The sequence below is a fragment of the Stenella coeruleoalba genome (assembly GCF_951394435.1).
Source record: "Stenella coeruleoalba genome assembly, chromosome: 19".
Taxonomy (NCBI): Eukaryota; Metazoa; Chordata; class Mammalia; order Artiodactyla; family Delphinidae; genus Stenella; species Stenella coeruleoalba.
The window spans coordinates 36087775-36112345 of record NC_137165.1 but is presented as its reverse complement, the minus strand read 5'-3'; the positions used below and the strand labels follow the sequence as shown (position 1 = coordinate 36112345).

At 39.5% G+C, this 24571-nt stretch overlaps 1 protein-coding gene across 1 annotated transcript in view; it reads right to left on the bottom strand.

The window, feature by feature from the left end:
* Positions 1-518: 518 nt before the first annotated feature.
* Positions 519-24571, bottom strand: part of LOC307177778 (uncharacterized protein) — a gene marked incomplete at its 5' end in the record, with an annotated part of 44417 nt that continues 20364 nt past the window's right edge. Inside the window, 8 exons of the mRNA XM_079905213.1 lie at positions 519-1686; positions 1768-1822; positions 3198-3247; positions 7880-7984; positions 8393-10200; positions 12216-12334; positions 20934-21008; positions 21549-21620. Of these exons, the coding sequence (XP_079761339.1) occupies positions 1636-1686; positions 1768-1822; positions 3198-3247; positions 7880-7984; positions 8393-10200; positions 12216-12334; positions 20934-21008; positions 21549-21620 (2335 nt within the window). The 3' untranslated portion in view covers positions 519-1635. The remainder of the gene's footprint in view (positions 1687-1767; positions 1823-3197; positions 3248-7879; positions 7985-8392; positions 10201-12215; positions 12335-20933; positions 21009-21548; positions 21621-24571) is intronic.

The following is a 24571-nucleotide window of genomic DNA, read 5'->3' as shown; positions in this document are numbered from 1 at the left end:
TTATGATCAAACTCCTTTACAAGCAGCACAACACTCCCATGCTTTACATCATCAATCAGCTACCACCTTACGCAAACAATTTTCCCTTACTCGTGAAGCCGTCCGACAAATTGTTAAGCAATGCCCACAATGCTTACCTCACCTTCCTGTTCCACATTATGGTGTTAATCCTCGTGGATTATTACCTAGTCATTTATGGCAAATGGATGTTACTCACATCCCCTCTTTTGGAAATTACAGTTTGTTCATGTCACTATTGATACTATTCTGGTTTCCTCTGTGCTACAGCACAGACCGGAGAGGCTACCAAACATGTTATTACTCGTTTATTACATTGTTTTGCATTTATGAATATTCCTAAAATTATTAAAACAGATAATGGGCCCGCTTACACTAGTGCTGCTTTTGCAACATTTTGTAATTCATTACAAATTACCCATATTACAGGCATTCCACATAACCCTCAAGGACACGGTATTATAGAACGTGCAAATAGATCTTGAAAGCTAACTATTGAAAAAATAAAAAAGGGGGAATTATACAGAACACCACCACATAACCTTAAAAATCATGCTTTGTTTATTTTAAATTTTCTCACTGTTGATAAATTTGGCCATTCTGCAGGGGAGAGGTTGATGGCTAGCAAATAGATGGCTCGCCACAGCTCACAACAAGTTTAGAAGTTGAAGAAGCTCTGCATCTCTCACGAAAATTTGACAGTGTTGATTCAGAAAAAGAAGAAGGAGAGGAGATCAGATGGCAGCGTTAAAATTGAGGATGCGTTTAGCTTGTCGTGCAAAGTATACATGGATTTGTGTTACTCCTTATAAGTATAATGACTCTATTTGGGAATGAGAGAAAGTAACAATGCATCTGCTGAGTGTTTGGTCAGATAATAATATTAGTCTTGATCTTAAAAAGTTAAATGCTGAAATTCAGGATATGCAAAATGCACATCTTGACATTTCGCCAGAAGATGTAATTCAAACTTTACTGGATCATTTAAAGTGGTTAAACCCTCAGTCTTGGATTACCGGAGGGTGGTCAGGATTTATTACCCTGGCCATAATTTGCCTGTTATCGATAATAATCTTCTCATGTCTGTTTTGTATCCTCATGCAACAATATACTACTCTCGGCACTAAGCTTCATGGAATTATTTTGCAACAAAAATTAAAAAATAAAAAAGGGGGACCTGTGGGAAACGTTCAGCCTTGAGAGCCAGCTGCGGACATGCCAGGCATGCCGCCGCTGCTCGAAGGGACTGTGCCTACTTGTTCCCCTCCTTGTTCCATTCCACGGGAGATAAACCACCAGGGCCCAGAGATCAGAAAGAATGGAAACTGAGACGAGCAAAGCTGTCTCCCCCCTGCACACGCAGGTTATTCTGGATGATTCTGGGCTTATGGGTTTCCTCCCAGGGAAGTTAACCTTGAAGCCAAGATAGTCCCTAGATGATGTAAACCACCATCTGGCAACCAACCTCCCTTTTTCTAGTCTATATAATCTGCAACTGTAGCATAATAAAATTTGTCTTGCAATCATCAGTTGTCTTGGTCCTTCTGACCCCATTCGTCGGTGCTACTTCAGTTCCTTACCCCTTCCATTCTGACCCTGGGCGGTGAAATCCTCTTTCTACGGCAGGCCCGTGGCATGAAGTGGCCCCCTTGCCCCGAAAACGCCCTCCTAGAACACAGAAAGGGAAATATTAATTCTGCATCTCCCCTGCTTTCTCTGGCCACAGTACTTTACCCTCCTCAAATTTACCTGACTCTCACTTTCCCCTGAGCTTCTCTTACGCCACAGAAATCGAAAAAAGCCCCTTGGAGGAAAACACACACAGTTAGTGTTACATGTCATTTTTCACCTCTCGCACAATGTGTTATCTCTGGTCTTATTAGGACTAAACGGGTACCTCAGTCCATAATCACAATGAGCAAAATCACCACAGACCCGGGATCTTGAAATTCATTCCATGCACGCTGGCCTTCCAGAAGTTCTCTGTGTCTGTCCAAAGTGGACCCCCAGTGTCTCCGGGGAGACCACTGCATGTGGCTTAGCATGGAGTATAGGCAGGATTTTCAGCCCCGTTCACCTTTCCTGGCCCTTGGCCAAGTGCCCTCGTGTGGTGAAAACACTGCACAAGGGCGCTGGGCAGAAACACGGTACTCTCTAGATGCGCTTCACACCAGTCCGCTTCGGACTTAGTCGCACATGCAGCATTTGCTGGGGGTGTGGGTGTGGGGAGAAGGTGCTTTTATTTTCCTGGCTGCTCTATCCTATAAGTTGAATCACACCAAGTAAACACGTGAACCCAACGAGCAAAGTTATCTACAGCTCTCTGACTTTCATACTGCAGGGTATCACTGAGGTGTCAGTGAAAAGTGGAATCAGTTTAAAGGCCATGACCCGCAGGGAAGCACAAAATACTCTTTTTGAATACAAATAGAATAGAACACAAATCAGTGCACAATAAGTGTGTTTCAGAAACTACTTCTGTCCATATAGTATGTGTCTACTGAATTGTGACATAAAATCTAGCTCACAGCCCAAGCACAGTAGGATCAGTAGAGAAGTCCTCAGTGGACAGGGACCATCTTCTTTTTGATAATCACTAGCAGTATGACCATGGGACAAGATATTTTCCCTTTCTCTTTCTCCAGTTCCTTATTATAAAAGGATGAGACAAACTACTGTCTAAAGTTTCTCCCAGTTAAAATTCCATGAGGTTTGGATAAAGGGAATAGAGAGTAGGGGACTGAAAAACAGTAGGATGAGAAGGGAAGTTTTCTTGCCACTTTACAGAAGGGACTCATATGTTCTACCTTTTGTCAGCTTTGAGTGAGGCCAGCCCCTAAATCCCCAACCATGTGGCCCTCCCGACCCCAGAGCCTCCTAGAAGGCGTCTGGTCTGGCCTGATGCCTAGGAACCAGGCGTCAGGCCAGCAGGAACAGGTACAACCAAAACCCCTCCCCGTCCACCCTCTTCCCTTAAAGGACTAGTGAAAGCAGATGAATCTGTGCCAGTCCTGTTCTAACTCAGCTTGGGCTGGGGAGCTAATTCTGCTGATACATAAATTAGGGTAAACCATTAGGGTAATTAAACATTCTTGCGGCCTTTGGTGAGGAAATGGAAACAGATGAGTTCTAAGTTCTCCTCTAGTTGAAAAATTCTGCTTTCAGAGACCAATATTTACCTTCTGCTGCTTTTTGTATCTTCGTCTTTTGCGATTCTGTGAGAATAAGTCTGTTTTGAAAGAAAACATGATCATGATTATCCATTACAACTATTTCCAAATCCTTATTCATTCCTTTTTACTTTAAATCTTTTCTACCCAGTGAGATGATAACTTTTTTAAGTAAAGGCATTCTACCCTGTTTCAAAATCCTTTGACTCTTCCACAGTACCTAACTTAGGGTCTTGCATGCAGCCGGCGATATATTTTATTGACTGTTTTAGATAACGTTCAACAGATAATTCCTAATAAAAACTCTTAGAAGTAGGAAAAGAAAATAAAAGTATCTAGCAGAAACCTAAGCTTTGTTTTTGTTTTTTGTTTGTTTGTTTTTGCGGTACGGGGGCCTACTCGCTGTTGTGGCCTCTCCCGTTGCGGAGCATAGGCTCCGGACGTGCAGGCTCAGCGGCCATGGCTCACCGGCCCAGCCGCTCCGCGGTATGTGGGATCTTCCCGGACCGGGGCACGAACCCGCGTCCCCTGCATCGGCAGGCGGACTCTCAACAACTGCACCACCAGGGAAGCCCCTAAGCTTTGTTTTAAAGTCAAGAACAAGAGTAGGATGCCCATGATCACTGCTACTATTGATCATTGTGGAGGAGGTCTTAAACAGTAAGATAAGAAAAACGAAGTATTGGAAAGGAAGAGACAAACATATTTGCATATGAAATGAGGGACCTAAAAAGACCAAAAGAATCAACCAAAATTTTATTGGAAGTAACATGAGGAAGATGACTCCATACAAAATCAAGAGATCAACATATAAGCCTCAATAGCTTTCCCATATAACACAAATAACTAACAAAACAACAGAAGAAACATCCCATTTACTATGTCCATAAAAATGCATAAAGTACCTAGGAATAAACTTAACCAAAAATTTGTAAGACCTATGTGATGAAAATATTAAAACTTTTCTGAAGGACCTTAAGAAGAAGTACTTACATGGCATGAGATACCATCCTCCTAGAATGTTGTCAAGAGGTCAGTTCTCCTCAAATTAACCTACAAATTCAATGCAATCCATTTATATCCAAAATAATTTTTAAATAAAACCTAGCCAGCTGACACTTGGTAGGGAATATATGTAAGAATAGTTATGAAATGTATGAAAAAGAGGGTCAAAGAGTAGGACCTTGTCCTACCAGATACAAAATATGTTATAGAGCAACTAGAATTAAGCAGTGTGATACTGGTACTGGTACAGGACAAGATAACTGGATCACAGAATAGAGTCCAGATGAAGATAGTATATTAGACCAGGGAAGAAAGAATAAACCATTCAGTGAAAGATTTGAAAACAACTAGATCTTCATGTAGGGGGAAAAAGTTAGATTCCCTACCTCAACCACACTAAAAAAGAAATACAACAAATTCTAGACAGATTATAAAAGTACTTGAAGAAAATATTAGAGATGATTTTTACGTCATGAGGTGACAAAGGCCTCGCTAACAAAACCCACCCCACATGAGCCATGAGGAGAGGACGGGCAGATATGGTGGCAGACTGTCAACACACCTCCTACTCTTCACAGCCCTTGCCCCCTTTTCCCCTTGACTCTTTGTCTTCTTCTTGTTGACTTATGAAACTCTTGGGAGTTCCCTAGTGGACCAGTGGTAAGGGCTTTGCGTTTTCACTGCTGTGGCCTGAGGTTCAATCCCTGGTCAGGGAACTAAGATCCTGCGAGCTGCAGAGCATGGTCAAACCCCACCACCCCCAAACAAACAACTCTTCATAGTAAAGAAATACTGGCTTTCATTGAATTTCAGGGTTTCGAATCTTACCAGTGTTTTTGTCTCTAAGGAGACACGACAAAAGAGTGGAGTAGGGAGCACAAGCTTTGCAGTCGGGTGAAACTGGCTTCTGCTTTTGGTTTGGCCACTGGGCCCTCACATTGATCTCCTTCATCTATGCAGGAGGGATAGTAATATCATCCTCAGAGGACTGTGGGCATTAAATCAGACAATATATGGAAAACTCTTCCTCTTACGCTTGGCATGAATCAGTGCTAAGCTGGTGTCACAGACAAGATGGTGGAATGTATCAAAGGCTCTGCTTGTGGCATCAGGCTCTGAAGGCTCTTTCCCACCATAAGATTATAAAAATATTGCTTTCATTTTCTTCTAATGCCTTTATGTGGTCTTTCTTCACATTTATGGAAATAGGTTTATTTAAGATGAAAAATGGGGATCTGCTATTATTTACCCCCCAAAGAGCCAGGCAGCTATTCTACCACCATTAATTCATTTTTTTCCACGGATTCGAATATTAAAACATGACATTTCAAAAGTCTTAAGAACACATGGGTCTCTTGCTGGACTCTATGCTACTTCAAATCAATATTCGGCTGCATTATTCCTCACTGTGGAATTGACATAATGCCTCATCTCTCTTCCATTGAACCCCATTACTGTCTACCATAGGAAGAACACTGCATGGCCCCTGTCCTCAAAAAGCTTATCATATAAGTGGGGAGAGGAAATAATGGTTAGGACTCCTCGCTTTCACTGCCGAGGGTACAGGTTCAATCCCTACTTGGGGAACGAAGATCCCACAGGCCAAAACAAAACAAAACAAAACAAATGCAAGGTTAAACTACATAGAAGTTAAAAACAATAAAAAGGGGACTTTCCAGAAATTCTAAAAAAGCAAAAGGCCATATGCCACCTGGAGATGTAGAGGGCACAGTCCGGGCAATGGCCAATGACTAGCAAGCTGACCCCATGCCAGTCCCCAGCCTCCTAGGCTCAGAAATCATACTCTTCCTCACCAAGAGAGAACTCACGTCTTCCTGTTGTGGCGGTCGCACTTTATCAATATCACAGGATTGATCAAAAATCAGAATGCCAAATTATTACTTGACAATGAGAAATACATCTGTTCTACACACAGGGCATCCGTGTCTACACAATGAGAGAACTGCCTTCTGTGGGACAGGCCTCCGTGGCACACTAAAGCACAATCACACGATCGGAGGCTACTTGGTGAGAACAGAATTAGACAAGGAATCAGCTGAATCGAGAATTTAATGGGAAGGCCTGAGGTAGCTGGATCCGTCCAGCTCCTCCACAGGCACAGCCTGGCTAGGGGTCCTGACTCTTCAGTTATGCTGCCTAAGGTGCCCTCTCTACTCTCGGGCAATGTGAGGATGGGCACTGCCCATGCTGGTCTCTCCTCACCTTTTCTACGCTTTCACTACTGACCAACCCTTCTGCAGACAGACACATTTCTCTTTAGAAGTTAGTACATCATGTCAGGTTGTATTCAAGTCTGATAGGGCTGCAAGCCATTGGTCCTTACGCATCTCTGCTCAGCTCCACGATGTGCTAACCTTGGTGTTTCTCTCTTGGGGGGCTGCCTTTTAAGAAACTGCTTACCACTTTTGTGAGTTCTGAGGGGAGGGGACTGCTTTGCTATAGCCCCTAAGAAATGGTGACAAACCTCCCAGGACTAGGATCAGGAGGGCTGCAGTATTCAGGGAAGGCTTTACGAAGAAAGATATCTGAACTTGAGTTGGCTTTTCAGAGATTCATAGGACTTCCACAGGCAAAGCAAAATAAAGGAATTTTAGATGGGCAAAGGCACAGACCGAAGTAGGAATGGGTATGGTGTAACGAGCGTATAGTGAGGAGCCGCTTTGGCTGGAATGGAGGGAGGCCATTACAAGAGAAAAGGTAAATAAAGTAGGTTGGATTCGAAGGGTAGAATCAAGATTGTCAGCTTATTAAAGTCACTCTTTTAATGTTAGCAACTGCCTGTGGGGAAAAGTAATAAACCATTGTGTAACTGAACAAAAGGTAAACAGGCTACCTCCAGGAATAGGCTACTATAAACATGACATACTTTAGGGTAGCCTGCTGCAGGATTTTACTTGCAGTGGTTTAATGGAACCTATCTACACAATTCCTAATACACCGGAGAAGAAAGATGCTAAGTAAACCTAAGGAATTGAAAAGATCCCACTTTTATCGTTTAGGCATGTCCTTTTATCTCTCCCAGGGTGACTGATAGCTCCATGACTTTGGAGATCGTATACCTCTCATCATTTCAGCCAACAAGGAAAGAAATCAAAAGTAGAATGAGAGTGACTGCTGAGTACATCAAATCAGCATAGTGTTTTGAGTTGAAGGAATTTTACTATCACGTCAACTCTGGCCTTCCTATAAACTTAACTTGTCAAAATAGTCCAATGGCTTGTTATCATGGATCCAATTCCATAGAGATTTCCTGGGAGTGGAGTTCCTTTAAAAATCCTGTGGGGACTTCTCTGGTGGCGCAGTGATTAAGAATCCGCCTGCCAGCGCAGGGGACACGGGTTCCATCCCTGGTCTGGGAAGGACCCACACGCTGCGGAGGAACTAAGTCCGTGCGCCACAACTCCTGAGCCTACGCGCCAAGAGCCCGTACTCCACAACAAGAGAAGCCACCTCAATGAGAAGCCCGTGCACCGCAATGAAGCCCCAACGCAGCCCCTGCCAAAAAAAAAACCCACAAAAAAAATCTAGGAATATACTTTTCAGTAAAAGAACAAAGTGTATGTCAGTCCTCATGACTAAAGAGAAGAATCAAGTAGTAGTAGGTGGAAAGGTGGATTTAATTCTCAGTTTGTGGGTTCTGAATCTGAATTAAGTATTGTCCTTACCTCAATGAGACAGAGAATTATAACCCAAATCGTCACTACTATAGTTACGGACATTGCCAAGATGAGTTTGTTGTTATAGCCATATCCTGGAACTTCTTTTGTGAGCTAAAAAAATAAATAACAATTTTTAAAAAACAAGGAGATAGAAGGGATGAAAACTTACTATTCTTAAACCTATTCTAAACAATAACTAACTATTCTTAAACTACTATAAAACCCAATCCTTTCAGGCTAGTAGCTTCTATAAGAACAAGCCAGATTTAATGTTATTCATCTTATCATTAGCATTTTCTTCTACAATTTATTTATCTTGTGTCATGCCTTTTCTCGTCTGCCCCAGGAATAGTGCCACACGGTCTAAATGAGCAAAGTGGGAGATCACTGTCTTAGCCCGTTTCATGGCTGAAGATAAGATACAGACTAGGAGCCCATGGCATTCCTGCTTGGGCACGTTAATGGCGTGTCCTAAACTGAGTAAAAGTCCAGGTCCCATGTGTCAGGGGTTACCCTCACCTCACTTGACTCCTGCCCTTTCTGCTCACTCTGGGCTTCTGTGCTCTCACTGATATAGTTGTCAGCTTTCCACTGGTCCGTATACCATTCCGCTTTGGACACATTTGCTTCTTGCTGCTTGCTGAGAAGCTTCATCAGGAGGCCTGTTCTAGAGATGAGGTTGGCACAGGCCAGCTGCACATGGGTCTCCGAGCAGTTCATTTGTAAAGTCTCTATAACATGAGAAATGAGCCTTCGCACGTCATTGTTGGGGATGAGGGACCGTAGCTGCTGGTTTAGCTGAGTTTCAACTTGATCACCCGGGGATGTGAGCCCTGGGAAAGCGAAGCCTGTGGGCTTGGAGGATAATTCAGTGCCCGTGTTGTGGTACTCCCATCGTGTTGCATTGGTGTGTTGAACAGTTGGCATACTGTTGTCTGCAGCAACAGTAGAATGTGCAGTGGAGACGTTCCTATGGGTAGTGTTTCCAGGGCCGGTTACTCCTGGCAGAGTAGAGTTTCCTGTAGAAATAATTTGTTCAGAAACATTTTGTGCAGTATTGTTTCCTGAAGTAGTGTTTTCTGTAGAAGGGTCTGAAAGAGAAAATAATTCTGGAAAAGGCTTTTCCTGAGAAGTCACTTCTCCTGAAGATGAAGCAGCCTCTCGTGGAGGGGAATTTATGAGACTCCTCAGTACAGAGAACGGAGGGCTTGCAAGCATCATTCTAGTGAGTGAACTTTTCTTTCTGAACTTTCGACTCCTTTTGCCTTTGGGTTTTCTTTGGACCCGATGAGACCTAATTTTATGGAAGATGTATTTTTTTCCAGTATGTGAGATTAGTTCAAAGTCCTTAATACTTCTAATTCTAGCCTTCGCATCCTCTAAAACATCAATAGTGTCGGATAAGTCTTTCGATCTGCTTTTAACCTCAGATGAGGATTTTGGAGGGATGGAGGCAGAAGGCCTGCCCTTGAAGTACTGTTTCTGGGAAGAGGAGCCTGCTGCCTTGTGTTCCTTTATGAATGCAGACTCTGCATTGGAGGACTTTCCCACCAGCTTCCTGGGACTCTGCACCATGAGAAGCTGTTTCAGGTTTCTTGGGGATGGCCTCCTGAGCCTTCTTTCTTCAGCAGTGTTCACCTCAGATGGCTGGGCATTCTGTTTCCCGCTGACACTCTCATCTCCCACTGCTTTGAGGTGCATTTTCTGTATGCCCCTTGGGCCCTTGAGGACCCTGTTCACTCTCAGCAGGCTTTCCTCTGTACTCTCAGGGTTTGCTAGGCTGTCTTTCTGTGGTTGGGCAGTTTGTAATTTCTTTTGAAAGATGTAGCGTTTAAACGTGGCACTTGAAATGTTGGAACGCGTACGCGTGGCAGGTTTTTCTTCCTTTTTAACCTCATCAACTTTTTCTTGAGTTTCTGCAGCTAACAAATTTTCCGCAAAATGGAGTTTCCTCAGTTTGTTTTTATTAGTTGAATTCTTGGCTACAGGTTTAACAGAAGGGCTCCTTGTATCGCCTTTCAAAAGGCCCTGCGGCATATCTCCATCTGGTGTATTTGAGAAAAGAAGCTGAATGAATGGGAATAATGTTGATTCCACATCTCCTAGATTTCCCTCTGAGGTATAAGGCTGTATGTGGTTTAGTGTACTGATAATATCACTTTTATTATTAAAGTCCAGCTGCTCATTCATGAAGCCTGACAAGCTGACAGCACTTTTATCTGACGACGCCCTCTCTGACTCAATAGTCAGCTCAGTGGTGTTCTTCTTGCGGGCTTGTAACACCTTCATCAACGATCCTTCTGCATTCTCTATAGATGTTTCTTCATCTGTCAAAAAAGAAGGGACTGTTTTTGATCATTGAACACTGATGGGACAGCTTTTTGTCAGTCCACAGCCAAATAAATTAGGAATCAGTCAAAGTTTGAGTGCCACTGAGGAGAAAAAGAAACCCACACTTAAGCCTATGACTGGCAACAACAAAATGTGAAAAAGATATCTCTTGAAAAAGGGGCTATGTACTCAGAAAATTCTGTAGCGTGAAATATAGTAACTATGTTCAGGATTACTCCACTGGTTCCCAGGGGCCAGTACTGAAGAAAAGGCAAGGCTGGAAGACAAATATTCCCCTACTCAGCTGGACTCTCTGCAGATCTACTGTGACTCCTCACATTCATATACCCCATCCTGTCCTGCCTCAGAGGCAGAGGAGTGTGAGGCTTCCCCTCTCCACCCCCTCAGTGTGCTTGTGTTCTTGCTGCTATCACAGATGACCACGACAGCAACCGCCGCTAACAGGTCGTCATCTGGACATGTCCTTCTCCACCCGCCCACCGAGTCCTTTGCTCAGTCCCTGCTTCCACATATCCCAGCGCCCATAACACAAGGATCTATACAGAAAAGAACACTATGTCCGCCCTGGCTCTTTGCTAAAATTTGGGCGGGATCTGGGGTATAAGTTAAGAGATTTGCCAGATTATAGGCCAATGTGGAATGTTCAACAAATCAATGGAATAATACTTGAGGTCTTCAACTGCAGAAGGGAACAAGCAACTTCTCTCAGCTGGCTACTTTGCTTTCATTTCATTTTACTTCTAATATTTCCAGCTTTACTTGGGGAACTGTCCAAAGCTTCTGACTGTGTGAAGGCAATGTGTACCATTGTGCAGGTGGGCTTCTCTTCCAAAAGGATTAAAAGTAGTTTTGGTGAGGGTCAGAGGAGGAGGGGAGGGTCATGAGAAAGGAGGAGAATGGGCTTGCAGAGAGCACCAGACTGGGGACAGGAGATCGGGGCACGAGGGTCATAGCACTTAACACCTCTGATCTTGTTTTTTCTCACCTGTAAAAGGAGAGTAAAAATGCCTTTTCTGCCCACATCTGGGGGAGAAGGGAGTAATATAATTAGTAAAAAAAAGTTGTCTGGGGGAGTTCCCTGGTGGTCTGGTGGTTAGGACCCGGCACTTTCCCTGCTGTGGCCCGGGTTCAATCCCTGGTTGGGGAACTAAGATCCCACAAGCTGTGTGGCACGGCCAGAAAAAAAAAAACCGTGTTGAAAAATCAGCAATATTGTCTTTATATAAGTAGCAAAGTGTTGTTTGTAGGATGTGCTCTAGATCACTGAAAGAGACTTGTATTCAAGCTACCTGGGCATGAAAGCACATTTTGGAAGTCATCAAGTTAGTGCCAATAAATCTAATATATAGAAAAATAGTTGAACCCCCCTGAGTGTTTTGTGGATAGAACAGCTTGAGATTCAGAGCAAGCTCAGAGCTAGACAGTCTAAGAATAAACTAGCTCTCCCGTCCATTAGAAGGGCTAGGTAGCAGCTTCTGGTTATGGAACCAGAAAATCCCAGGCTCCAAATAGGACATAAAACAGCATCACCTGTACTCTTTATAAAATTGCAGAAACACACAAAATAAACAAAAGTATATTTACTCCTCTCCTATGAGACAAAGAGTGCCTGAGACTTAATGTATATAAATCAGTTTACAAAATGTGATGTGCTATATGAATAAGTTCTCATTTGCAGAGAGCACAGCATAGGATATGTGGTCATTAATGTGAATTCCCTTCCCCCTTCCATTCCTTTCTCTGGTTCCTTTATGTATGCGGATCAGTTACATTACTAAGCTAACAATTTACCTGAGCTATTATTAGCTTAATAATGTAACCAAGAATCTGATTTTTAGCAAGGGGGTGGTCCTTAGAAACTTAGGGATCTGGAACTCTGAATGAATGAATTAAAATAATGCAATTACATCATTAATTTTAAAATTTATCATCCTTGATTAAAAATTTAAAAATTAAATTAAAAATTTATTATTCCACAATTGAGACTCACCACAGCGTGTCATGTCTGTCAGGCATTCACTGTCACAATGCAGCTTGACTGTCTTACAGACAACCTCAATAGTACCTTTAAATTGGCAGAGGCAGCAGGCCATATGGCTAGGTAAGATCCTATAAATGGAAACATTGGTAATTAAATTTGTGATAAAAGAGTTACTTGAGTAGGTAGAAGGGGGAGTCCAAGGCCACCACAGACCAGTGCAAAAAGGAGTTCTTGGGGCATATGGACTGGAGAACAGGATAGGGGCCGGTTGGCCAATTGCTGCTCTTGACTGTTGTAAATAAATATAGAGGAGGAGAGAGGTGTCCAACAGAAGGATTAGGATGGCAGTAGGTGTGGTATTCCTAGAAAAAAGGGAATAGGGATTAGAATTGGGTGACATTGATCTGTAATTTGATTCAGAAGTATCTCCTTCCAACCCCAAAGCCTCACTTTGGGTTGAGAGTACACAGGAAGAAGGCAGACTTCTAAGAAGAGTCTGAATAAGGCCACACCTTCTGGAGTCCCTTTCTCAGGTCCTATTTGTCAGTAGTAATATATTAGAAATTATTCTCGTAATAAAAAAGCATCATTTGGTTAAACAATAACAGAGATCACATTGGCCAAATCTAGACAAAAGGAACATTCCAAAGAATAACATGATCATTATAATAAGGTATAACATAGTTAATTTTAAAAAAAGCACATGAGCTCATAATGATACTCAAAATGAAAAGTGGGGAGCTCTTCTCTATAGAATCATGTCAGCTAATAAATGCAAAAGGAATGCTAGATTAGGAAAGTGTCATTTTGCAAGTATCAATGTAATAATCGATTCAGACAAGGATTATCATTGATGCACAGTTGGGTGAAGAGTTGTTTGAAAGTAGGATCTTCACTGATCCCAAAGTATGACACCTCATATTATTTATCAATTACCAAGGGGAAAAATAACTTCACAATGGAGAGATATGGAAGATACCACCTTAATCAAGTGATCAGACTTAGCACTGGGCCACCTGAAGTGATGAAGTATGAAGAATACATCCCCTATATAGTATTCTTCCCCAAAACGTTTACTTTGAATCAAATGAGGAAACAGACAAATCCAGATTGTGGGGCAATTTACAAGACAACTGGCTTAGACTCTTCAAAAATGCCAATGTCATAAAAGACCAAAAAAAAAATAGTAGGGAAATATTCTAGATTAAAGGAAACAAAGATATGACATGCAATGACTAATCTTTAATTGGACCCTGTATCAAAATAAAACAGACTTAAAGAATGTTATTGGCTACTGGCCAAGATGAAGTAACAAGGAGCAAATTAACCTCCCACCTGAAACAATGAAAGCATCAGGCAGAACATATGAAACAACAGTTTTCAAGAAACTGGACCTCAGGCAATACAGTTCAGTGATCCCCAGGAGATGGAAAATGAATGAAGTGATACCTATAATAGCCCTAACTTACTTCTCTGAGAGAGTTTCCAGGTCATGGTACAGGGAAGAGAAGTCCAGGCTGAGACTGGTGGACTCCCTGACTGAGGAAATGGAGCTGAGGGTCTGGGAAAACCAAGGTAACTAGAGTTCACAAAGCAGAGTATGAGAGAGAAAAGAAGTGCACAGACAACGAACTCTGGGGATATGCAGAGGGATCTCTTGAGAATTCAACACAGTATTGGTCAGTACATTTGTGTGAGGAATTACTTGATGCCAGGAAAAGAACCACATGAAAGGATTAATAATAAGAATAACTGGATATCACACAGGGTTGTAGGAATATTACCTGTTCCTACAAGTCAGACTGGAAAACCTCATGATACTCAGAAAGGACTTGTCTCAGTAGTTGCAAATAATCAGCTCCAGACTAAAGGCTACTTGGACTCCTACCCAACGAATCTTAACAGCTAGACGTAAAAGAATAAAATTGTTTTGAGTAACTTAATTTCACACAAAACAAAACCCAAGCCTTTTACAGGAATATAAATATATATAGCACACAATAAACTAAACTCACATCTGTTATCATATGAAAAATTGCCAAGCATGCAAAGAAGTAGGAAAATATGACCCATACTGAGGAGAAAAGGCAACCAATCAAAACTAACCCATAATCTACACAGATGTTAGAATTGGTAGAAAAGAACATTTAGAAAGGTATTACACATGAGGCTCTCCTGAGCCTGCGCATCCGGAGTCTGTGGTCTGCCACGAGAAAGGCCACAACAGTGAGCAGCCCGCGTACCACACACACACACACACAAAAGTTATTATACATGAAGAAAAGTTATTATAACTGTATTTCAGTTGTTAAGAAACCCAGACACTGAACTGAAACACTGAAAATGTTAAGTAGAGGCACGGAAAATGTAAAACACACCCAAATTGAGCTTCTAGAGATTACAAACAATGTCTAAATGAAAAAGACATTGAATGAGGTTAATGACAGATTAGACACTGCAGAAGAAAGGGTCAGTGAACATTAAGGCATAGTAATAGAAACTATTCAAAATGAAACAAAACGTGTAACAAAGCAAAACAACAACACAAATGAATAGAGCATCAGCAAATTGTGCAACAACTTCAAGTGGTCTAATACATGTGTACTTAGAGTCCATGAAGGAGAGGAGAAATACAAACATTTGAAGAAATAATACCCAAAATTTTTCTACATTGGTAAACACTATAAACACACAAAGCGGGCTTCCCTGGTGGCGCAGTGGTTGAGAGTCTGCCTGCCGATGCAGGGGACACGGGTTCGTGCCCTGGTCCGGGAAGATCCCACATGCCACGGAGCGGCTGGGCCCGTGAGCCATGGCCGCTGGGCCTGCGCGTCCGGAGCCTGTGCTCCGCAACGGGAGAGGCCACAGCGGTGAGAGGCCCGCATACCGCAAAAAACAAAAAAAAAACCACACAAAGTCAAGAAGATCAATGAACTTTAAGCATAAGAAACATGGACAAAACTACACCAAGGCACAAAAAATAATCAAATTGCTCAAAACCAGCAATAAAGAGAAAAATTTAAAAGCAGCCAGAGGAAAAAACTATACACTACATACAGAGGAACAAAGATAAAAATGACAGTAGAATTCTTGTTGGAAACAATGTAAACGAGAACTCAGTGGAATAACATCTTTAAAGTAATGAATTGAATTCTATCAAACTAGAATTCTATACCCACATCTGTCAAAACAAAAGCAAAATAAAGACTATCTCAGACATACAAAAGCTGAAAGAACTCATTACTAGTAGACTTTCACTATAAGAAATGTTAAAAGAAGTATTTTTAAGCAGAAGGAAAATGACACCAGATTGGAATATGGATCTACACAAAAGATTAAGAATATTGGAATTGGGACTTCCCTGGTGGTTCAGTGGTTAAGAATCTGCCTGCCAACGCAGGGGACATGGGTTCAATCCCTGGTCAGGGAAGATCCCACATGCTGCAGAACAACTAAGCCTGTACACCACAACTACTGAGCCTGCACTCTAGAGCCTGTGTGCCACAACTACTGACGCCCACGCACCTAGAGACTGTGCTCTGCAACAAGAGAAGCCATCCAATGAGAAGCTGGTGCACCACAACGAAGGGTAGCCCCTGCTCGCCGCAACTAGAGAAAGCCCAGGCAAAGCAAAAAAGACCCAACGCAGCAAAAAAATAACTTAAAAAAATACTTAAAAAAAAATTTTAAAGGATTTTAGTCAATCAATATATGTCTCTGACCACAATGGAATTAAATTAGAAATTAAAAATGCTGAAAAAGCTCCAAATATTTGGAAACTAAACACACTTCTGAGTAACTTTGTGGTCAAAGAAGAAATCAAAAGGGAAATCGAAAACTATTTTGAACTCACTGAAACTGAAAACATATTATGTCAACATGTGGGATATTGCTAATGCTGTACTCAGCTTCCTCAACTTCCGCCTTAAACTGGAAAAACGAGAGCAAATTAATCACAGAGTAAGAGAAGAAAGAACACAATAAAAATCAAAGTAGAAATAAATAAACTGCAAAATAGAAAAGTACTATAGATATTAAAAGGATAATAAGAGAATATTATAGAATACTTTATACCAATAAATTCAAGATGAAATGGACAAATTCCTTGAAAGACATGAACTACTAAAGTTTATTCAAGAGTAAAGATATTAAAGAAATTGGATGTGCAGTTTAAAACCTTCCAACAAAGAAAGCTTCAAGTCCAGGTGGCTTAACTGATAAATTCTACCGAACATTTAAGGAATAAAATAATGCCAATTCTACACAAACTCTACCAGAAAGTTGAAGAGAAGGGAATACTTCCCAACTTATTTATAAGGCCAACTTTCACTATACCAAGATTAGACAATGACATTACAAGAAAACTATAGACCAATATCTCTCATGAACTCAGAGGCAAAAATTCTTAACAAAATTTTAGCATATCAAATCCAATAATATATAAAAAGATGATACATCATGACCAAGTGGGGTTTATCTCAAAAATGAAAGGTTGCTTTAATATTTGAAAATCAACTTACCCAACTTAGTACACTAAAAAAGAAAAATCAGGACATCTCTGGTGGGGCAGTGGTTAAGAATCCACCTGCCGGTGCAGGGGACATGGGTTTGAACCCTGGTCTGGGAAGATCCCACATGCCATGGAGCAACTAAGCCTGTGCACCACAGCTACTGAGCCTGCGCTCTAGAGCCCGTGACCCACAACTACTGAGCCCATGTGCCACAACTAGTGAAGCCCGTGCACCTAGAGCCCGTGCTCTGCAACAAGAGAAGCCACCGCAATGAGAAGCCTGCATACTGCAACGAAGAGTAGTCCCTGCTCGCCACAACTAGAGAAAGCCTGCGTGCAGCAAAGAAGACCCAATGCAGCCAAAAATAAGTAAACAAATTAAGAAAAGAAAAGAAGGGAAAAATCACATAGTCATTGCAATAGATGCAGGAAAAGAATGAAAGAATCTAACATCCATTCCAGATTAAAGAAAAGAACAGCCCTCATTAGACTAGGAAAGGAAGGAGACTTCCTCAACTTGATAAATGACTTCTACAAAATACCTAACATCATATTTAATGGTGAAGGACAAAGTACTTTCTCTCTAGGATCAGGACAAAGGCAAGGATGTCTGCTCTCATTACTTCTATTTGACATTGCACTGAAGGTTCTAGCCAGTGCAATAGGGCAACAAAAAGAAAAGAGATATTCAGAATGGAAAGGAAGGAGTAAATCTATCTTTATTTCAGATAACATGATTATGTAGAAAACCTGATAGAATCTACAAAAATACTACTGGAACTAACAAATGAGTTTATCAAGTTTGCAGGGTACACGATTAACATAAAAAAAGATTAATTTATATCAACAAACAATCAGAGATCAAAGTTTTAAAATACTATGTATAATAGAATCAAACATATAAAATATTTAGAATAAATCTGACGAAAGATGTAAAAGACTTGCACACTGAAAACTGTAAAATGTTGCTGGGGGAAATTAAGGAAGACCTAAATAAATGGAGAGATATAATGTATTCCTGGATCAGAAGATTCAATATTGTTGAGACATCAATTCTCCCCAAATCGATTTATAGATCAAAATCCCAGTAGGCTTTTCTATAGAAATTGACAAGCTAATTCTAAAATTCATATGGAAATAAAATTTAGAATAACTAAAACAACTTTGAAAAAGAACAAAGTTGAAGAACTAACAGTAACTGATTTCAAGGCTTATGACCTTGACCTTGAGTTAGGCAAGATTTCTTAGATACAACACCAAAAGCATAATCCATAAAAGAATAAAATAGATAAATTAGACACCATCAAAATTAAGAATTTCTGCCCTGCAAAAGACACTCCTGAGAGAACGAAAAGATGAGTCACAGAATGGGAGAAAATACTTAGCAACTTACATATTGGATAAAGGACTAATTTCCAGAATATATAAAGAACTCTCAAAACTTGAGAAAAATATAGATAAAAGATTCAAAGATATACAGATGGAAAATAAGCATATGAAAAGATGTTTGACATGATTAGTCATTAGGGATGCTACAGTGAGATACAACTACACACCTATTAAACTATGTAAAATTAAAAATACTGAGCATAGCGAATGTTGGCCACAACGTGAAGAAAATGCAGCTCTCATACACTGCTGGTAGAGATGTAAAATGATCAAACCACTATGGAAAATAGGTATTCTTTAAAAACTTAAACATGCACTTACCAATGATCCAACCACTCTACTTGCAGGTATTTACCCAAGAGAAATGGAAGTATACATCTATACAAAGACTTGTACACAAATATTCATAGCAACTTTATCTGTAATAGACAAAGACTGAAACAACCCAAATGTCCATCAATGGTGAATAGATAAATGGTGGTACATCCATATAATGGAATACTATTCAGCAATAAACAGAAATGGATTACTGATATATACAACAATATGGATGAAGATTAAAATAATCATGCTGAGTTAGAAGCCAGTTAGAAAAAAGTATGCCCTGTATGATTCCATTTGCATAAAATTCTAGAAAATGCAGACAGAAAGCAGATCAATGGTTGCATGGCAACTGGGAAGGGCAAAGAACCATGGGAAGGAAGAATTACAAAGAGACATTAAGAAACTTTCTGAGGTGATGGCCATTTTAATTTTGGTGATGTCTTCATGGTGTGTATGTATGTGTGTGTGTGAACACAGATTATTGTATGCCAATTATACCTCAAAAAGCTGTTAAAAGAAATGATATTATATGAGAGAGCCAATTGGGGAAATTTGAATAGCAAATCTTTATTAAGTAATATTATTGTGTAGGAATTTAATTTATTTAGTACTGTGTGTTAACAGTATTGTCATTACATAGGGAAATACTTTTTAATATCCAGAGAGGAGGGCATCTAGCTGACAAGAGAGGGATCGCAATTGTGGCAGATTCTGTGGGAGGCTGAGGAAGATGAGGCTAGAGCAGTGACCAATGTGTGACGGCGTGGTGAAGACAGTCATTTGTCAGCTGACCTGACAAAGACGGTTGGAACAGACTGCTAAATGCAGGGCCCTTTCCGCATACTAATGTCATGCAATCCTCTCACCTAGCCTTGGCATAACAGAAGGTTTCTATTAGCTTCCCATATTGTAAGGGGGATGGCACAATTTAAGGTGCAGTAAGTTGTGTAATAAACTGTCACAATAGGGTCCTACAGAAATAGTTTTTTCAACTGCAAAAAAAAAAAATTAAACTTGACCCTTTCCTCACAACATATATGAAAATTAACACAAAATGAATCATAGACCTAAATGTAACTATACAACTTCTGGAAGAAAACATAGGAGAAAATCTTTGTCATTATGGGTTAGACAATGGGGTCTCAGAGAAAGATTTCTTAGATAAGACACAAAAAAGTACAAACCATCTAAGAAAAATTGCTAAGGGACTTCTCTGGTGGTTAAGACTCCGAGTTCCCAATGCAGGGGGCCTGGGTTTGATCCCTGGCCAGGGAACTAGATCCCACATGCATGCCGCAACTAAGAGTTCACATGCCACAACTAAGAAGCCCATGAGCCACAACTAAGGAGCCCATCTGCCGCAACTAAGACCCAGCACAAATAAATTAAATAAATATGAAAAAAAAGAAAAATTGCTAAATTAGATTTCTTCAAAAACTTAACACTTCTAGTCTTCAGAGACACTTTAATATAATGAAGATAAGTCACAATCTGGGAGAAGATATTTACTAAACACATATTTGAGAGAAAGGACTTTTTCCATTGCTTTTTATATAAAGCACTCCTAAATCTCAATAACAATATCCAATTAAAAATGGATTTGAACAGACACTTCATTTTAAAATATATTTGCACATGAATAGACACTCAACATCATCAGCTATTACAGAAACGCAAAATGTGGCAAAAACCATGAGATGCAACTACACACCTACTAGAAAGGCTAAATTTTTTTTTTTTTAAATATAAGAATCAGGTGAAGATGTGGAGCAACTGGAACACTCATAGACTGCCAGTGGGGAAGCAAACTGGCACAGGCACTTTAGAAAACGGTCTAGCAGTTTCTTAAAAAGTTAAATATGCAGTTAGCATATGATGAAGCAATCCCACCCTTAGGGATTTTACCCCAAAGAAATGAAAACATATGCTCGCACAAAACATATGTTCAGACACACATGTGACTGTTTTCAGAGGCTTTGTTCATAATAGCCAAAAAACTAGAAAAAACTCAAATGTTCATCGAACGATGAATGCATAAACAAACTGTGTATCCACTCAACTAGAATACTGCTCAGCAATAAAAAGGAATGAACTACTGACAGGTGCAACAAAACAGATGAATCTCCAAAGATACTGGCTAAGTGAAAGAAGCCAAAACCAAAAAGCTACATACCACATGATTTCATTTATAAAATATTCTGGAAAAGGCAACATTATACGGACAAAAATCAGATCAGTGGTTGCCAGGGGCTGGTAGAGAGAGGAGGATGGATTGACTACAGAGGGACATGAGCAGTCTTTTGGGAGTGCAGACGTTTTCTTTACCTCAAATGTGGTGGTGTCTACAGAACTATACGTTTGTCAAAACACATCACACTGTATATTTAAAAATAGTGCATTTGGTTAAATGAAAATTATACATAAATAAACCTGACTTAATAAAATAATAAAACAAACCTAAAAAAACAACTGAGTGAAAATAAATGTAAGAAAAATCGACTTACAGTTTTTCCAATTCAAGGGTCATCATGAGGATGCTTTCAATTGTTGTAAGTGACACTTGTGTTGTTCCCATGTCTCTGAAGGAGAAGCCCAAACATGCATGATAGAAAACCCAAAGACAAAAATTCTAAACTTAAAAAGATACTTAACATGTGATTACTTCAATTCTGGCTTCTTACTTGCCATGGGTGATAATCCAAAACAGCTCTTATTGAAGAAATTTAAATTTGCATCATCAAATTAATGACCTTGGTGCTGAACAGTACAATCATTTTCTATTATCCTAACTTCTCATTTTCAATTGCATCTACCTCTTTTGATCACTCTTTAAAAAAAATAATGTACCCCTTATTCTTTTTTTCTTTCTGGGATAAATAATATTCCTACATGCATCTACATGTTCCATATCTATATGTGTTCTTCAACACTGTTCTCATACTCTGGGGGCTGTCTTATCCATATATATTTTTTCTTAATCCTTTTCTTTGCCAATAACTCTTATTTTCAATAACCCAGTTAAAATCTAAATTATGACTTTTTAGCTAAAGTACTCAATCTTTGACGAAAGTAAAAAGGAGAAATTATCTCATGAGCCATGAAACTGTTACAATACTTACAAATACTTTAATGCTGGCAATTTAAAAAGATGAGAATCTTCAACTGTTGTCAAAGGATTACGATTGAGAATTCTGAAAAATGGAATGGAATTAAAATTATCTGCATTTTCAATTGCTTCCATGAAAGCTTATATTCATTTTTTTTGGTATGGAACTTGAAGGTTAAAAAAAAAATCATTTTCTGTCTTTACCTATAAATCACCCTTAGAATCTGTAAAACACTCTTTCACTGGGAACTACCCAGGTCTCTAGATGATAAAGTGGAGAAGAGAAACAAGCAAACAAACAATAAAATAGAAAAAAAGTGGCTAGCAAAGAAAAAATATGCCAAAGAACTTTTTAGGTTAAAAACCCTTGAAGTGACTATGCTGGTAGGAAGCCCTTGCTCTGTAAAAAAGTACTATTTCTAGTGTCTTCCATAATTCAAGGTGTTTTTCTTTCATCTCTACAAATTTTTTAAAATTTCATGATTTAATCTACCCAGCTAAAGACAAAAATAGGGCTAATTCCTTGGTTCTGGAGCCAAAGAAGAAAAGATAAATCCAAGAGGAACTGGTGAAAGCCATACTCCCATCACATAGTCTGTGTGTATTCTTGTATCATAGCCTTTGTTACTGTGTATGCAATCAACTGTTTACTTGTCAGTCTCCTAGATTGTCAGCAACTTGAGAGCAGAGGCCACACTTTATTGTCATTATTATTCTTGTGACTGACATAGTGCCTAATATTTACTAGGTATTTAATAAATGTTTGCTGAATAAATAAATAACATTTTGTTTATATATCAATAAAAGAAACAAATTAATTTTGGGGAACAAAATTTTATTCCAAAATCCTGGAATAGATTTTCTTCTTAGTTTTTTCTTTCTTTCTTTCTTTTTTCTTAGTTCTTTAAAACAAAAAAGGGGGGAAAAAAACCCCAAAAGAAACAGGAAGAAAGAAAAGAATATCTGACTTTAGGTTAACTCTACTCAAGAATTATTAGCGTATTTTTGCAGAATATTATAAAGATAATTATCAAAACTAATATCTTTTGGGTTGCCAGGCATCTGTGATCGGCATTTAACATTTAATCCTCACAGTAACCTTATGTGATATATATATTACACCATTGTACAAATGAGGAAACTGAGGCACAGAGAAGTTACATAACTTGTCGTAAGTCATCAAGCTAGTAAGAAGCCGAGCTAGAATTTGAACTTAGTTCTGACTCTAAAGGCTGTGTTTAACCTGAATGAAAAGAAAAGGTGGGGGGGGGTGTTAAAACATCTGTTACTTTAACCTTAATTTGCAGAGCACTAAATATAGAAATACCTTTTCAAACTTCATCTATCCATCTGGGAAAGCCTCTATGAGAATTATATTTTCTCTTTTTATTTATTTATTTATTTCTCTTTTTATTTATTTTTTTCCTTAATCATCTCTCACGATAAATATTTGATTAGCATATGGACATTGAGACTTTATAGATTTTTTTAAAAATTGCAGGAAAATCAGTAAAAATGTTGGAGGAAGGACATCTGAAAATTCATCCCTCCATAGAAGCAAAAATAACAACAACAACAAAACTGGCAAAAATGGTCAGAATCAATTTCTGAACTCTGGAAATTTAACCAACATGCTGGCAGCCAATTGGGGAGCAATTTATTCAAGGAAAACAAATTAATTTCTGTAAGAAAAATGAGATCTGTGTTGCTTTAACTTGTCCTTGAACTTTGCTCTCCATGCCAGTGGTAGCCTTGAGAAACAGCCCACATCCCTGGTACCAGAAGGAGCAGCATGGACTGGGAGGTCCTTCAAAGCCTCATTCCCAAAGAACTGTCATTGTTTTACATGTCTGGTGGTCCCCTGGGAGACCTCACTTGAAAGGCTTGCCTTTGACCTGACTGAGAGCTGTCTAGTGAGAAAAGCCTCTCCTCAGGTGGCATTTCTGGAAAACATTTTCAAGCAAATATTTTAACATGGCGGTTGCATGAGGCAATGGATAAGAGTTGGGGGCAAAAAACTGCCCAACCGAAAAGCTTAAAAAGAAAAGCTGAGGAATGAGATGTCCACAGAGACTTTGAAATGTTCCAACGTATTCCTGGGAAACTGGAAGACCACAAGACATATTCCTGGGAATCTAGGAAAATAACTGTTAGCATTAATAAATGAGTTCAGCAAGGTTGTAGGATATAAGATCAATATTATTTCTACACACCAGCAATGAGTAATCCAAAAATGAAATTAAGAAAACAATTCCACGTGTAACAGCAACAAAACAAAATACTTATGGAAAAATTTAACCAAGTAAGTGCAAGATTCACAGTGAAAAGTACAAAACTGTTGAAAGAAATTGAAGAAGATCTAAATATAAAGACATGCTGGATTCATGGACTGGAAGATAATCTTATTAAAATTTCACTACTTCCCAAATCGACCTATGGTTCCATTGCAATTCCTTTCAAAATCCCAGCTGACTTCTTTCCAGAAATTGCCAAGCTAATTCTAAAATTCATATAGCAATTTAAGGAAACAGAATAAACCAAAACAATGTTGGTAAAGTACAAAGTAGGAGGACTCACACAACCTGGTTTCAAAACTCAGTTCAAAGCTACTGCAATCACAGTGTGGTACTGGAATAAGAACAGACATGTAAATCAATGGAACAGAACTGACAGTATAGAAATAAACCATCATATTTATGGTCTATTGATTTTCAACACGGGTGCCAAAACAATTCAATGTGGAAAGAACAGTCTTTTCAAATGATGCTGGGACAGCTGTACATCCACACACAAAATAATGAAGCTGGACTCCTACACTTCACACAGTACATGAAAATTAACTCCAAATGGATCAAATATCCAAATGTAAGAGCTAAGGCTATAAAACTCTTAGAAGAAAACACAGGAGTAAATCTTTATGACCTTGCATTAGACGACAGTTTCTTAGATATGACACCAGAAGCACAAACAACCAAAGGAATAATAGATGAATTGGATTTTATAAAAATTAAAAAGTTTGTGCTTCCAAGGACACTA